This window comes from Varroa destructor, unplaced genomic scaffold (assembly GCF_002443255.2).
Source record: "Varroa destructor unplaced genomic scaffold, Vdes_3.0 BEIS01000004.1, whole genome shotgun sequence".
Taxonomy (NCBI): domain Eukaryota; kingdom Metazoa; phylum Arthropoda; class Arachnida; order Mesostigmata; family Varroidae; genus Varroa; species Varroa destructor.
In genome coordinates this window covers 23,813,380-23,830,289 of record NW_019211457.1, presented here as the reverse complement: position 1 = coordinate 23,830,289, position 16,910 = coordinate 23,813,380, and the positions used below count along the sequence as shown (strand labels likewise).

Genomic DNA, 16,910 nt, shown 5'->3' with positions numbered 1-16,910 from the left:
AACTAATCTAAGCACTTATTATGGTCCAAATAGTCAAATTTTAAAGCTAGAATTCGACGTAATATCAGAATTAGCTCCGAGTAAGCATACCAGGGTCTGGGGTTTAGTAGGTGAGAGTCCCACAGTAATAGACAAATACCTTAGCAATATAGTCCGGCCTGCAGAATGCATTAATCCTTTTTCTTCTCAAACAAAAAACAACTTTGTGAGAATTGCTCCCACGATGGTGCAGTAGCAAGATGTTCACTTCCTAGACCTAACGACATGTTCAAGGCTCGAAGCCAAACGTAGACATGCTTTGTTTAGTGCTGGAGCTTCGCACAGTTGTCAGAGATTTCTTGTGACAGTTTAAAATGAAGCTTTCGGCTACATATAGAAAAACACTGGTTGGATTACCCCAAGCCTCATATATAATGTAAAGTGCTGCTCACTCGTTCTGAAACACACACATTATCGATAAAAAATAACGTACACGTTCGACTACCTAGCAATATCATCTGTTGGTTAGCTGATTTGGGAAGTGGGTAGCTTCTTCAGGGAACCTAAATTGGGTGTGTTCCGTTCATCAGACGCCAAGCTGTGACATATATATTTTATGTCAGACTCCGGCTATTTAAACGGTCACGTACTCGTGTTTTTATAGAGGAAGAACATTTGAAGATTGTTTTCGTCTAATTTCTCAAACAGTTTTTGTGAGGCGTTTTAGCAAATAGAACCTTATTGTTTATAATGTAATGAAGCTACTAGATTTAATAATTCTATAACAATTCGCACTACTTTTGGCCGATTTGAGTAATAGCACTATGGGTAACGCGTTTACCAGCGTTTAGAAGCACATGATGTTCTGGGTACGAATCTGGGCATAGACATACTTTGTTACGTTCTGGAAGTTAGCCAGCCAACTAAAGTAACGCTTAAACGTCCTAGGTGCCGGACGTGAAGCGTGAGAAACCACATAACTTTTGACAGTAAGAATGTGCGCTTCAGAATTATTACTGCGGCACCATTACACATTAGAGGTTTCGCGCGAAGTCTACCTGCAGACAATCAAAACACGGTTTTCGGTTGAAAATCAAAAGTTCTGTTAATTCTCGATATTAAAACAGGAAAGCAACAGCGAATATATGTAACAGTTTTTTTCGCGTTACCGGAAACACTGTTACACATATTCGAACCTGGCAATACGATTTCGGGAATAAACGCATTAGAATTAATTAGAAAAAAAAAAAAAGCAAAAGGGCTACGAATAAAATCGATTGCCACCAGTATCAATATCAGTGTCAATTCAGAAAAAAAAAAATTTTAATGGCTGTGTTCACTTGGCGTGCAAACACGTAATGCAGATCATTACTAATATATGGATGTTAAAATGTCTAGCATTTAGTTTTCTTTCTATTTTCTAATCCGCTATTACGTGAACTGTCAGTAGAAAACCCCAAAGAAGTGATATAATGAATTTAACCTAATACAAAGAACTTCTGGAAATCTAGGAAAATCTGGACTTTCGGAATCTAGCTTGACACGTGTGAGTGGTGCGCGTTTCGTCTTCACCACGATATTACAACTGAATAAATATTGGCTTGCCGCTTTGCTCTATAGTGTCTATTTGTCTATATTGTTCCCGTGCTGTTCGAACAAGTTAGTTCTAAAAAGAACTAGCCATTGGAAGAAGAGCGGGAATGGCAGGACAAGGAATCTCGAATACCGTGCCTGACGCGGGAGTTGCTGAGAGCCAACTGCAGGTTGAGAAAATGGATCCGCTTGCACCACTATATGCAAAATTACTAGCATTTTGTACGTACGACTTACAGATGCAAGAGTTACGCGAGTATTTAGAACGATACGGACGGATTGTTCGGCGCGACTGGACAGGCAAAGTTTTCGAAGATGTCACCGGACCATGTCATCTGGCGCCCGAACTTGTTCAGGCAGCGTGCCGGCAACTCGACGAGCTGCCTTGTGTTACCCGTTACCTATTGAGTAGATATGCTCTTCGAAAAAGAGCATTCCTAGCGACCGGAATCTTCAAACTACCATATCCCAAACTACTGAAGCTGCATTTGGACGACGCGAATCAGAAGTTACCTATTGTTAAAGCACTCGTTGAAGGAATGAAGTACCGGTATGAGGACGATGGCATCTCACAGTTTCAAGCAAATGTAGCCTACACCCGACTACCAGGTCTCGCCCTATTCACTATAGATCGTTACGACATCGCGCAGGCTTCATCGCTGGTGCAAATCAGTATAATCTACGCCTTTGATGCTATTCCAATGCTCTACGTTGTCCCATTCGAGACGCCTATTGAAGTGATTCGCAACGCTTTTCAGTCCACTTTTCGTTGTCCCTTGAAGCCGGAGCGCATCGCAGCCGAAGTAAAACTTCACTTTGCTATATTACAAGATGCTTTGCACCTAGGCCTCGAATCCGGCCGTTTTACCGAACAACTTCAGCGTCTTCTGCATTTCAAAGAGGACACGCTTTGCCACAAGAAGCGCGAACCGAACCTAACGAAGTATCCGTCAGTGCATGTTTGTCCCTTTGATAGTGTAGTGTTCAGGTCAATTAACAATTTCAAACTGGTTGTAAAAGCAAAGCATAATCAGAGTATCCTAGAAGTACTCTACAAAAAAGAAAAAAATCAAGAGATTGTTGTGTCTGTTAACACTATTATGGATTTGGCCAATGGAAAAAAGAACAGTTTCTTCATATACGGTCTTTCAAGCATGCAAGTTCACATAATTGGACGCACACAGGGCGAACAGGCCCTTGGAAAATACCCTACAGCGCCGAAGTGCCCCTTCGATACTGTTTCCCTTGAGTCAACTGAAGGTTTTAAGCTTGTGGTAAAGGCTAGGCTGGGTCAAAATCTTCTAAGAATGCTCTGTGAGAAAGAACAAAACCAGGAGATCATTGTGCCTAGGCATATTATTAAGGCACTGGAGAAAGGAAAGAAAAACGTTTTCTCCTCTCAAGAGCTTTTCGAAGCTGATACACGCCCTCAGGCTCTTGTGAAATATCCTCCAGTGCTCACTTGTCCCTTTAATGAAGTTACGTTTCAAATAGCTGAAGGCGCAGAGCTGAAAGTAAAAGCACGCGGTGATCGAAATGTGTTGGAGGTGCTTTACGAGATGGAAAAAAATGGCGAAATAACCGTTTCTGAAGATATTATAAAACAACTGATCGATGGAAACGGGACCATGTTCATCATTAGAGATGCCTCTTATTTCCAGTATCATGGACCTGGTCATGTAGAGCGCGAACCAGCCCTCATCAAGTATCCGGCCGTAGGTTTTTGTCCGTTTTATGATGTTATCTTCCAGTCAACCGCAGATTTCGAACTAATGGTAAGAGTTAAACCTGGCCATAATCTTATAGAGATGCTCTACGAGAAGGAAAGAAATCAAGAGATATTTATGCCTAAGCATATTATCAAGCAATTAGCCGAGGGGATAAAAAACGTTTTTTCCTTTCGAGAACTTTTTCGAGATGACACAGTTTCATCAGCAGAATGGGAACCGTCGGCCTTAAAAGATCTTTCCGGACAGAGTTGCCCCTTCCGTAATATTACACTTGACTTATGTCAGGGCTTTCGGCTCGTCGTAACAGCAAAACGTGGACACAATATACTAGACGTACTTTACCAGATGCAACAGAATAAGAGGATACTTGTACCTGAGACCATTATTAAAAGCTTGGTTGATGGAAAACGCAATGTGTTCAACGTTCAAGATTTTTGCCATAATAATATTGTAGCACATTCGAATTGAAGGTGCAGTTTCAACTAACCAACAAAAGAATACAGAGAACTGAAGTAGAGAGATCCTTTTCCTATTTTTAATGCTCATTCAGTTTGCCCAAAAACAATTTCGCCTTATTTGTTTGATCCTGATCGACTAGACTCATGCTATAACTAGTTCATACAATCTATTCAAGTAACCCCTAAAAAAGTGGATTCTGGTGGGAATATACATCAAATGCGGAGCTAACCCAAAATATATGTATCAGTGAATATATTCTGGTTATGGAATGAATGAGTACAAAACATCCTAGCTATCTCATGCTTATTTACGTCATAACGTAGACAATGAGTCAAGAGGTTTTTACGAATAGCCTATATGTCATTAGTCAAATTACATCTATCAACGCTGTGCGCTAGTTTAAAGAAAATAAATGCCTTTTTTAGCTTTACACTAGCGGCTATCCACGACTACCGGACATGTATGTACGTGCAATAATTCTCTCGTACTGTTTTTCTCATTTTGCTGACAATTGCAAGCATATAACAGCCCGGTACAGCAGCTTAAAACAAGCATATGCATGTAAATCGCGCTTAAAATGAAATGCTATCAAATGCTGTGATCAAGAGACTGAACATCGTTTTTTCAGTACAACTTAATCTATTAGCACCCGTCAGTGACGTTAGCGTATGAATCTTTATATAAGAATTCATCAATTCTTTTAAAAGTATTTAAACATACTTCGTTCGATATAGATCCGCAACAAATGTGAAGGCATTGTAAAATTTGGTGGTGTGAACTTAGGAACTGAAGTTATTATGCGTAGATGCTGAACGTGTCAGAAGTAGAAAAATCATTGAAACGTACCGCTATTATCAACCCACTATAATTGAGAGAACTGTATCTTCTGATATTATATTCTTATGTTTAATGAGCTCACCACTTAGCTAAAGATTATTTGGTTTAAGGGTCCTATGTTGAAATGAAAAATGTTGGCTAAGAAACTGTAAATGAGAAATTGTTTAAAAAAAGCTTTCTTTGTATGGCAAGTGGGCGTAACCTTTTGTAGCCAAAACGTCGAGATCGGAAACATACTCCTTGTGTTGCTTACGATGTAGCTTAGAATATATACAAACGGACAAACAGTATCTATGAAACACATAATAGTCTACAGGACAGGATACCTAGTAAAAATATAGACGATAAGCTTTTGGTTGAGGCAGAAGGGGTTACCTACATACAACAATTCAGCGCTTTTTATTTGTATTTTGCTTTTATTCGGTGTGCAGGAAATAATTTTTCTGCCGTAGACATAATAAAATAATTTACTTTGCTATAACAACTTGTATCTTTAGTAGTGTTGCCATTTATGAGTATTGTATTGAGCATACTAATTTACTGTTATGTTCACATATGTCCAAGTGCGTTCCTTTGGTGCCATTTTTGGCCCTGCCATAGTTCATTTCGGTCCAGCCAAAAGATAAGTCTCGTCCTATCCTGTGAGCGAGGCTCACCAATATATTTCTTGCAGAGGCTATGAAAAACTGTAAAGCACAGAACTGGCCGACTCCACTCGACGCAACTACGTAAGTTTTACGCAATAGCGGGCAGCAGCTGAATTAACTTTCCGCGTCGCGTTACAGATATTTACAGCAGCTTGATAACTTAGTTAGCCATTCCGCGTGGGCATATTACTCGTCACCCTGCTGCTGTTGCAGGATTAAATTTTTGTGACTGAGCTTGTGCTTTTGTCGCCTGGCCTCCCTTTCGCGTTTTCGCCGCTGAATCTCTTCGAAAATTCCAAGAAGTTCGCCGAAGTCTACTTGTGAAGAGGCTCTAGTTTCGCTGAAAATAACACCAACGAAGGCACTTAATAACAAACATCGAGGACTGACATTTTTTACGGTAAATTGAACGGTTGATAAATGTCATTTATATATTTCTAGAAAAATATTCCCTCTGGAGGAATATCCTCAGATAGCTTTATTGACGGTGAACCTTATATATACATCAAGGAATATTATATTCGTGAGGGTCGATATAATAATAATAATAATCGTAACCTAGAATCTATGAGATTTATTATAGAACACTGTTAGCTGAAATTATCACTAGTCACCTTTTTGGCCCATTGGCGATAGTCCTATCGGTAGATTCTCGCTCCCTTTGTTCATTTAAAGGGGGCAGGTGATGGGTTGGAATACACATAAGGCGAGTTCGCAACAATAGAAACGCTTCGCTTTGAGGCAGCAGCATTAAAAGCCCATAAAGGGCCTTTACCAGCTCCCGATTCTTCTCTGGTTCTAACAGCTGTAGCCGAAGGACTGAAATATTCCGTAAAAGTAAATATTACCAGAGTTCAAGGAATAAAGCCTACCAATCAAATAAACAATAAATATATTTGCTTTATCTTATTTTGAAAACAACGAAGACCTTTAAATGACGCCGGTAGAAACATGGAGCCTCAAATCGATATTACGATCGTACTATGGGCATTTGAAGAAGTTTATCTCCCGTTGTTTTTTTTTTCTGGATTATTTTCTATTCACAAAAAAATATGAGTTCAATCAAGTCAAACAAAACCTTCAAGAACTGGTAAATGGAGTGCAACTCACATGTGAAAATCGGTGACTCAATAAGTTGGATAAGCTTGTCGACTTCAACAAGGAAATCAGCTGTCACCTCGACGTCAGCAAACCGTTGTAGTAGTTCACAAGCGTGAGCATAATGTTGTGATAGTAAGCATAATGACACTGCAGCCAAAGGGTGATGGCACCACACCCTATACAGGCAGACGAAGAGTTTTCGCCGCTCCTATAAGCAAATTGCATATTATTACGATCATTGTTGCTAAACTGTTATTCACTTATTAATATTATTGCATCAAATTGAAGACAGATAACAAAAATATTAGCAGCTCTCTGCAGAGCACCCTATTTCTACCCAACTTTGTCTCTACCGTGACAGGCCACCGCATTGACGTAAAATAAAATATGGTCAAACTTTCTCTCTCTCCCTTATACGTTCTCCTATGATATCCATATGGCAAAGAAATACTAAAATAATTACACCCACATCATTCTCACATCTTTAGACGTACAAGAGGTAGATGGGTCGTTCACTGAAATGTAGACATGCAGTCCAGCAAACAGGGCCTACGTCGCCCAATAGGAACGCTCTTGATGGCTTACAAAAGAACACGCCTCCGTCTTTTTTGCTATATATTTATACCCGAATGTATGTTGACGACAAGTAGATGTGTTTATATAGAGTTAATTGCCTTATTGTCGTGAAAGAGTGATCCAACATACATCTGTATTGAGATCCTTCAATGAATTTCTCAGCGGGAACAGCTCGGATGTTGTCAGCAAAATGGTGTTGAGAGTTTTAACCATGTGCTCGCTAAAGCGAAGGTCGTCCTCCTGTTCTAGCAGCGTTCCCATTGAGCGGTAAATATCCTCGGCAGGCAGCAGTACGCAGAGCTGTCGGATGATAAACGAGCCCCTTCTCTCCAACAATCTATAATTGTGACAAGTTCGCGGATAATTCTAATTTGAGCGGCTCAAACGACTCATAGTTTCTTTTAAACCCTCTTTTCCCAGTTTACTGAACATTGTTAACGCTCTGATATCCAGATGGTTTAAAAACGCTGAATTTGCGGTAATCTCTCTTTTATATTTCCTGCACAAAAAAAATTATTTAGCATTGGAAAATGTAAAAATTAAACATAACTATTTACGATTATTTATCTTACCAGGCTTTATTTGTCTGTTATCATTATCTGTTTCCTTTTATCTCGAAAAACTTTACGAATAGTCTCCTTCGAGAAAGAACTACTTCGCAAATAGTAAAACGTCTAAGACGTGTGATTCAGAGTAAGCTTTTCATTAAAATACGTACTTTTGATCGTTCCGGAAAAGCTCGAGTAATGAATTAACGAACTGTTGGAAGTAGTCCTTATTAGTTTGGCTCCCAGATTCTTTCTTTGAAATTTCAGACAAGACTTCCAAATTTAATAGAACAACTTGGTCGGCTTCGTCTGATAAAACCTAAAAATAACATATAAAAACAATATGTCAACAACAACAGATTTCTTGTAAATTATTGTGTCTATTTGCAATGCAGGTCATAAATGCTTTTATCACTTTGTAAATTAACAGCCATTTAATTTCCGATATCTGTCTACCGTCTACAGAAGATATTAATTAACGGCAAACAAGCAATAATACTATCCATTGTCAGTCAATTTCTTTAAATTAGAAAGATGCTTATCGGCCCCAGAATCAGACACGAACATTGAGTAACATGGGGAATACCGTATCCATGTGTTCCTGTACACCAGCCGGCAATTTCCGATATAGGTGGAGAATCCAGCGAAGTACAGCCATACGGGTGCGTGTAGAGGGGTGATCAAGGAAATTGCTAAGGGCAGCGATAACCGACCGGAGGTCTGGCAGCAGTCCACCATCCTTCACTTCGGCTTCTGTTGCGACAAGCTCGAGCACCTTTTCGTTAATATTCATCGCGCACCGTGAAATCTCCTTAAATGTCTCTGCAACCTTCAAGTACTTAGCTATGTATAGAACATAATAATTTTATCTATGTGCGCTAATTGTATTGTATTTAGTTACAGTAAAGCCAACAAAAATAGAGCCCACGTATGTATTTTTTTTATTATGACGTGAGGCACGCGACATAAATAAAACTATCTCTAATATAAGTTTTGACCACCCCATAAGCCTGAACTAACAGCACAAGGTGACGATAATCCATTTTGAAGCACCCTTTCCCCCTACATAGTAAACACTCTCTCTCCTATACGTGATATTCCAATGGAATAGGAGAGAATAGATCTCTCCCTTTAAGTGCGTACTATAACGTGTATCAAATGTGACTACTCGCACTACAGAACTCTGGTGCTTTTATTCATTGAAACATTCAGCCCAATATCCTTTAAAATTTTTTAGTGTTGAAAGGCCATGCCCCGTAGTTAAAAACAGTTTTCCTGAATACTGTTATACCTAACTGAAACAGAGTCGAATTTTGAAATCAGCGGACCACTGTTACGTGGGATTGCTAATCGCAAACGTAGTCCAAAAGGCAGCTGAATGCACTGGGCAACATTACAGCGAGGGAGCATTGACTCAGGTATCCGCGACTATCGGGTAAATAAGTTAGTCTTCGCTTATATCATTTACTACCTATTAAATAACTAACTCGCATTTTTTGAGTGTAAATTAAGAAAAAATGCATCAATATTTTTACGTATATACATAACTGAATCACCAAAAAATATATAATCCCATATAAAACAAGTAAAACTATGAACTAATTTGTTACATTCTGTGTGCAATAAAATTACGTGGAATCTGGATAAAAAATTGATGGTAACAAAATATAACAATGATATGTCCTTACCGTTGTGTAAGGCGTATCGGTTATCAAGAGTCGGCAGAACAGCCATAAGAATACCGGAGGTATGGGGCAGTATCGTTCTACCGCTGAGTATAACGAATTGTTCAATCCATACAAGCGCTGTTAGTTGGACAACTTCAACATTCGATTGAGAATGATCAATCAATATAGCTGTCATGTCTGTGAACCTGTAAAATGAACAACACTGAATATGAAGCAAGAAATCATAATTTTATGTCATCATAGCGTTTATTTATATTGACTTAATCATAATAAACGTTTAGTAGAAAAAAATAAAAATCTAAAAATTATTTTTCAGTAATATCACGTTATCAGCGTGCACTGGGGGATAAAGGAATTGAAGTTATTTACTGTAATTAGGGTCAAAAGTAGTAGAGTCATTTAAATTAATCAAACCTGGTTTCTTGTGGATTTTTCTTTATGGTTTCAAGGAAACTGTCAAGTGTACTTTGACAGTTTCGTTGTAACGCAGGGTCAGCCAATATTTCGAAAACACCATGAAGAATATCTGGCAGGAACACCATCATGTTAATATCAGGCATTGAATTCATGGCTGAAATCTACAATGCAAAAAACGACGCTTTCGTAAAGAAAGGGAACAATAACGCTCGGTACAAAGATATATGTTTATGTCACTGACAATATCTAGACAATTAATGTTTATTATGCTGCTAAATTCTTTATTTTATAGCACGTTTCTCTTTTATTGTTTCGTACCCATCCAACGAGAAATTGTCGAGCTGCAGTATTCTGCACCATAATACGTTCGCGAAGCATATTCATGAACGCTACTAGGTCGAAGGCAGGACTCTCTGAAACAATATCTTTCATCAAACGGTCTAGAGCCTCGGCCCCAGAACGAACGGAGGCCTCAGGATCGGTCGCTAGTCGGGCTAGCGCGTCGAAGATCTGCTCAAAGTGTGGTAAACATCCCCCACGGGCCACTTTCACGATGTTATACAAAGACTCACATGCATGGTACCTACTCAGAAATATGTAAAAGCACAGATTCGAATTAGGATCATTTGCCCCGTTTATTGCAAGAAAAGCAAATAAAATAACCCCATATGTATTCTTAGCATTTAGGCTCATAGAGATTAGCGCATGCGAATATTGCAAGCATGGACTTATTGCGTCAATGATAAACCAATCATACACACTTGACACGATGGTCCGGATCTGAGAGGCATGCAAGCACCGGAGTAATCATATCTTCGAGAAATTCAGGACACCGCGTCTTCAGCTGTATTGCCACCGCAGATATTCCTAATAACCCACCCTTCCTGGAGTTTGGATTAGGAGTTAAAGCAAAGTCGATGGCGAGAACTTTAAGCATTTTTCGAATGGCTCCCACATTGCCTCGTGAAATAAATTCTCGGGTTGATCTGAAAAATGAATGGTTTCGTTTTTATTATCCTTGTTTCAAGTACCGCTATTGATTAGAGCAGGGAGACTAGAGTAAAACACTACTATGTGCCTATTAAGCGCCGCGCACTGAAAACATAATTATGGTTGTAGTCATTCATTAAGTACTGAACCCAGCGAACTTTTCTACATGCTAAGATCGAGAGAGTCTAACCAGTCACCCACTACTTTCAATTCCTTTGATAATTTGTTTAGCTCAATACTAAAAATATTCGAATGAGGGTTTTAAAAAGCAAATGTACTCATTACAAGTGTTGACCGAACGCTTATACAACTGTATACTATTAAAAAAAAAACGCCTACAGATGCTAAGATATCGAAATGTCGTGTAGGATTGAACCTAGCGTTTTCTCTTGGCAAAAATAGAGGGTTCACATAACCCAATTAGAATTATCATAATAGTCATTATAATGATTATTGTGAAGCAATTATAGATTATAAATAAGTTACAATTTTTTTATTGTTAGCTAAAAAAAATGTAGACGTGGTATTTATGTATACTGGTTACAAGATGAACGTGCATCCCGTGTGCTTACGTACATTGAATTTTTAATTATTGGGTTATTATCTATAAAGTATTGCAATGAGATTTCTATACATTATTGCTGATTTGTTTTCATATAAAGATACGCGATTTCTCATAATGTATGGTTATACATTGTATAGAACAAATACAAACAGAAGAGAGTATGTACATTTGACTGATTGCGAATACGTGGTAGGGAGTTTGTACAAACTCCAAGCAAAATTCATATTAAATGTTATGTCGTTTTCCATATGTTATGATAAAAAAAAAGATAACAAATTACTATTCATTTAATTAAGTTGCCGTAATATTTTACGGCAAGTCAATACAATATGAAACTCGTACAATTTTCATTTACTTAATATGCTAGCAGATAGATTTTCAGCACATGTTCTAGTTAATCTGGATACTCTTGTGTATCTGATATTTTCGTTAGCTTGTGCGTAGACGGGTGCATATGCTAAGGCTAGCCATAGAAATGGGTTTCATTTAGATTCGTTGAGCACATGAGACCATATGCCCCTTGAATCGTCTCTATCATATATCACTTTTTTCGTAATATTTACATTCATCCATTGGTACAGAATCCCCATTGTCTTAGAAAGCCATCTCCTAACAATTCAATAGTAAATCTGGCCAGTAGTTATACAGTCCAAGTACTTCCACCATCGTTAACGTCTTTAATGTGATGTGTATTGACTCAGTTAGTATGAATGCTAATGTGAATCACTTAACTAAAGAAGTAAATCAACGATTATTACTTTGTCAAAGGCATCATGCTTGAATTTAGTGACAATTTGTCCATCGAAAATAGTTATACTGAAAAACGGCATTAAGCTCTTAGACACCGGCCATCTCAATAAACATGCACTCCTGCTTCCTAAAACCAAAATTGTTTAGTTAGCCTTAGACCTATCAAATAGTCAAAAAGTACTATTGGATAGTTACAATTTGAACAGCGATGTGCCTATTATGTATATTATTATAACAAAATTGAAATGTCAGTAAGGCACATTAAAGTAGATTTCTTGTATTACAGCCAATATCCAACTTTGTTCAATCAGCTTTTCACCGGTGACCGTATCGACGTTAACTGACGGATGCACCAACCGATGTAAATGTTCACTCAGGTGGATATAAACCACTTTTGTCTGGTTGTATTTCCTTATGTGGCTTATATGTACATATATGTTAAGTACTACAATACCCCATTTAGAACACAAAAGCAGCAGTGATTTGAACGAAACTCCATAATCAAAGTACCAGTCAAAACAAGTATGCCGCTATATTGCATCGTAACAGCAACAACACCACGTTAAGACGAATGGCTATAATTCTTCGATGGTCTCACAATGGAACGATCCACCTACTTTTCAATTTCCATCGAAGCGGCTTTGCGTTTCTCGTAGAGCTTGTCTGAAAGTGCACGCGCACAGTGCGGCGTCAACGGTGAGCACTCCCGTTCCATCTTTCAGTGGTCACTGTAGGTGCTCTTCGTTTCGATTTTTTATCGGACTTCGTCACCTGGGTATACTATACAAAATCCTAATCTATACACACAGCAACACAGTGAACAGACAATTGATGCTCCGCCGTCACCAGCACTCGTACGATTAGACAACAGCCTCATAGCAGTAGACGAAGCAGTGAAAAATGGACGTATAAAACAACAGTGCTCTCCAGGCAGCAGGCATTACCAGCAGTACGCATATCGATGTTCTACGAAGCGCCTATAGTCGGCTATTAGCGGCTAGTAGTTTAGCTAAAATCGTAAACATCAGTGGGAAAGAGTCCGCTGCGCAAGGCTTGGAAGACACAGATAGCCTATTCAACGGGAGATGAACCTGTCAAGTCAGGCTGCTCCAATTGGTTGCGGGGACTGACACAGGTACGCCACACATCTGCAACCGCGCAGGTAGTCAGCTCACCGTCGCCATTACCCTTGGCTGCCTCTGCAGGGCGTGTTGACTAAACGAAGCTTGACCAAAGGGCAGGGTAAGCCGCTTTGAATGGCCGGCGACCCATGAATGTTTGCCTTTGTTGCATGCAAGACTTTCTGGATACAGTTGAAGCAGAATCGAAATGTGCGCGATGGCGATGGAGATATCAAAATTTTACAAGCCTGCATGCTGCCAAACATTGCACGTATATATAAACGGTCGCGCGAAATTCAAGGAGGAAATAAAATAATAGTAGATAACTTAACGCATAGAACGTAATGAGACTAGCGCCTTATTGCGTTGTGCAATCATTATGAAAGATAAAAATAAAAATGTCGATTTTAGAAAACATTAATAGGCCGTGCGTTATAGACCTCCTTGCTTCTTTATAAAGAAATTTTGGTCATGAAAATAGCCACGTAGATATGGATCCACCACTAAAACTAGTGCTATCTGCTCCATTGCCTTAAGTAAGGATGGTGGCCTGTTTACGTCGGGTAACGAAGAACTAGTAATATCCAAGAACACCTTTTATGACATTGGTTCTGTCATAAGCGATTGTACGTCTAGAAGGATATAAATACCCTTAATCGGATACGGAGTTATGCAGTTAAATGTGGCCCAAGAGAGGAACAAGGGGGAACGAGCTTTTTGGGAAGGCGGGGGGACTAGGGGAGGGATCGGAGGGTACGCGTGCGCCTGCGCAGCCTTGCTTAAGGAACCACCGCAGCTTGCGATTCTGCTTGCTGGCTCGAGTCGAGGCCGACCTCGGGCATCGTTGATCAAGATGATTCGGGTAAGTGCGTTTGAACTTGTGGAGATCTTTGCCTTGTACGTATCGTGACCCTGTAGTTATTGTTTACCCTTCGAGATTTTGTTGGGCCTACTTTATTGTGGACGCTGTAAGCGTGTCTCCGGAGGACCTCATCCAACTAGCGCGTAACAGTGGTGCTTTCCCAAAGCTTTTCCTATCTGCGCTGACGCTGCTGTGTGGGAGCTGACACAGATAAGTGAGTCGCGCCACGGCGCGCGACTAGCCGCTCCTGACAAGAAGAATAATAGAACATCAACTTGTGTGTTGATCCATTTCTTGATTGCTTCATTGATTGGATGATATATTTTTTGAAATGACACGATTAGCGCGAACCTTTCTCTCTCTCACACCCCTAAGCATTTTAAAATCTTTGATGAGAAGGTGCAATTTTGTCTGAAAACGAGAGATAATTTGAGCAATATCTGTTTCTAGAATATCTTCGTCATTTAATAAAGCAATAAACAAGGCAAAAAAAACGACAAAGCTTAGCCTACGCAGGGGTGCTACGGTGCGATAGGACATGTCTGTCCGATGTGCTAGTGCCCTGTTCGATAGATCACGTCCCCAGCAGTGTTGATTCCTCTCGGTTTGCTAGCCATACTGCTAGTAGAAAAGTTTGGTCCTCTAATAAGATCTATTAGAAGTAGATAGATGCACCACGTTACTAGAGCAGGCACTGCTCGTGATTGTCCAATTGATGATTGATAAAGGCTGTATGAATCGACGGATACGATGCTGTCATCGGGACACAGACGCAGTCTACTGGGTTTTTTGCACTAGTACAACGCTACAAGCGGTCGTGAACTAATGTGTTAGCGTATTATGTGAAATGATTAGTTGCTGAATGCTTTGTTTTCTGATGCATTGTGTCCTTTTTTCGTAATTTTTGTTGGTTTTGATTTTATCGCAGGAAAACGGGCCCGCTCTCTAGGTTAAACATAAAGGTTGAAGAGAAGATATGTTACTCTGGTACTCTAGTGTGAAGAAGACCGTTATCGGAAATTGTGACGCGGCAAACGAAATTCGAAAAAACGAGAAAAACATTAGAAAAGCTCCGGAGGATTTTGCCAGCACATGGTTGTGAGTGAGGAGACACTGACACATAATTTTTGGGATCACATCAAACTCGACTCACCGTTCGCGTTAAAATTCCTGGTGGGAATGTTGTTGACTTGGAAGCCAGGAAATCGTAGACATCCGCAATACTATACACCTACAAAGGCCTATCTTATTAATCAAGTGGGTGAGATGGTATAGCTTCCAGACGACGCGACGCCGTGCTCGCATACCTTCAACTAACAGCAATAGGACAAAACAAAGGCGCATCAGGTGATGGGATAGACGAATAATTATGAAAAACAGTACGAAGACAGCGAATGGCACAATAAACTTCAAAACGGACGTTCATTTTTCAGAATAAGAAAATATTGCTTGTCAAATAAAAACGTTTCAGGGGAAAGAGATTTCATAACATTACGATGGGTAAATACACTAGCACACACAAACATATATATGTATATGTACGAAACACAAATACATACACACACACACATATTCAAACATTTGCGCACGCTGAGTTCAACTGGCTTCGGCAGTAACACCAAAGGGCATTTAAAGGAAAACGAAAGAAGATTGAAGGTGAACTCGTGTTTGTCCGTATAGGCAGCATTTTGCTAGTATTACAGGTGCACCGAAAGCCAGACCTGTTTTAGACATTGTCAATTCGCTTTACTTCAGCGTCAACACTGTTCTGGGGATAAATAAAACGTGTTCTTCATCGATCACCGAGGCCTTACTGTAGAATATCATTATCTACATAATTACTTGTTGGTACTTACTTGACAAGATCGAAAAGAAAAAACACGGGGTCCTCACAGCAGTTCATCGTCACTTGCCAAAGCTTTACTCTTCAATACAGAAACGAAGAACGCTGTACATTAAGGCTAAACACTTCACAGGACAAAGGCGTGTAGAAGTGTGCGCGATACGAACACCTGTGGCACTCGTGCATGAAGCACAGTCAGAATTTAGTGAGATTTTGTGACAGTTATAGACGAAGAGGAAAAATAAAAGAAAAAGGAGAGCAAACAAATACTCAGCTACCTTTCGACAACTTCGAGACGAAACAACCCAATATCGTGAAATAAAAAAAATAGGCGAAAATTATGCGCATCTATTATATACCACTTCAACGTAACAGTGAGTGAGATATATACATATAGTACGATTTTTCACAGTGGAGCTCGTTCCGCTCCCTTGGAAAATTAATAGTGAGATATAATCAGTGAGAACATCGACGTCCACCTCTTATGTATAGGACAAAGTACGCAATCAAGCTGACAAAACTGACAAAAGAACAAGAACAGGCAAGCTACTAAGTAACGTGAAATACGCAGCGGCAACATCGCCTGTGACTGTCAAATCAACTACTCGCCGTTGCAGCACATTATCAAGGGCATTAAGATCTTCTAAGAAGAAAAAGAATAGGGTAGGATTAACGAATTACCAGTACGTTATCTGCTAAGGCACCATGGATCAGAGCTACCAGCAACAGACCCCGATTGGCCAAATACAAACCGTACAACAGCCGGGTCAACAACAACAACAGCAGCAGCAGCAGCAGCAGCAGCAGCAGCAGCAGCAAACGCAGTACGGAGCGGCCCGAGCAGCGGCTGCCGCCGCCGCAACCCAGAGTGGCCCACCCGGCCTTATAAGCGCGGTCAAAGGACTGCTAGCGCCGATGGCGCGCGATGGGCGCGATCTAAACATCTCGAAACTGTTCTATCTCTTCTTTTTTGCTGCATTTGGTTCGCTATTCCCACTGTTGGGGGTCTACTTTAAGCAGATGGGCATGAACGCACTCCAATGTGGTATCCTCATGGGTAAGTAGGTCAAATAGACACTACTCAAAGAACTTCGAAGCAATAAGTCGATAATAAAAATAGCATGGCGCTCAATAGTTTTGTTTGTTTGTCTTACCCTCAAAGTCCGTTAGTATGTAATCATCACAAGAAAACTTGGTAGGATAA

The 16,910-nt window shown here is 39.9% G+C and overlaps 3 protein-coding genes across 7 annotated transcripts in view; 2 read left to right on the top strand and 1 right to left on the bottom strand.

Annotated features, from left to right (window-relative positions):
* The first annotated feature begins 1,641 nt into the window (after positions 1-1,641).
* On the top strand, positions 1,642-4,287 carry LOC111248950 (uncharacterized). Its single transcript, XM_022802094.2, has one exon. The coding sequence runs from the start codon at positions 1,680-1,682 to the stop codon at positions 3,768-3,770; it is 2,091 nt and encodes a 696-aa protein (XP_022657829.2). The 5' UTR covers positions 1,642-1,679; the 3' UTR covers positions 3,771-4,287.
* A 707-nt stretch (positions 4,288-4,994) lies between these two features.
* LOC111249099 (protein VAC14 homolog) lies at positions 4,995-15,156 on the bottom strand. Of its 3 annotated transcripts, none has more exons than XM_022802470.2 (11): positions 15,017-15,156; positions 10,337-10,561; positions 9,894-10,158; positions 9,573-9,736; positions 9,159-9,343; positions 8,036-8,292; positions 7,641-7,789; positions 7,052-7,259; positions 6,356-6,554; positions 5,860-6,064; positions 4,995-5,585 (listed from the first exon to the last, which is right to left on the bottom strand). In XM_022802470.2, exons 2-11 carry the CDS (start codon positions 10,510-10,512, stop codon positions 5,432-5,434), a joined length of 1,962 nt encoding a protein of 653 aa, XP_022658205.1. In that variant the 5' UTR covers positions 10,513-10,561; positions 15,017-15,156; the 3' UTR covers positions 4,995-5,431. The 3 variants fall into 3 exon arrangements, with proteins under 3 accessions (XP_022658205.1, XP_022658204.1, XP_022658202.1); XM_022802469.2 differs by lacking the exon at positions 15,017-15,156 and adding an exon at positions 12,498-12,842 and having other exon boundaries at positions 8,057-8,292; XM_022802467.2 differs by lacking the exon at positions 15,017-15,156 and adding an exon at positions 12,498-12,840.
* The window catches only part of LOC111249098 (major facilitator superfamily domain-containing protein 6-like), a 29,143-nt gene continuing 25,337 nt past the window's right edge, over positions 13,105-16,910 (top strand). For 2 of the 3 annotated variants that reach the window (XM_022802465.2, XM_022802466.2), the window contains exon 1: positions 16,412-16,763. In XM_022802465.2, the coding sequence (XP_022658200.1) occupies positions 16,412-16,763 (352 nt within the window). Of the gene's footprint in view, positions 13,864-16,411; positions 16,764-16,910 lie in introns of those variants that run through there. The other variant, XM_086987295.1, reaches the window with a different exon arrangement.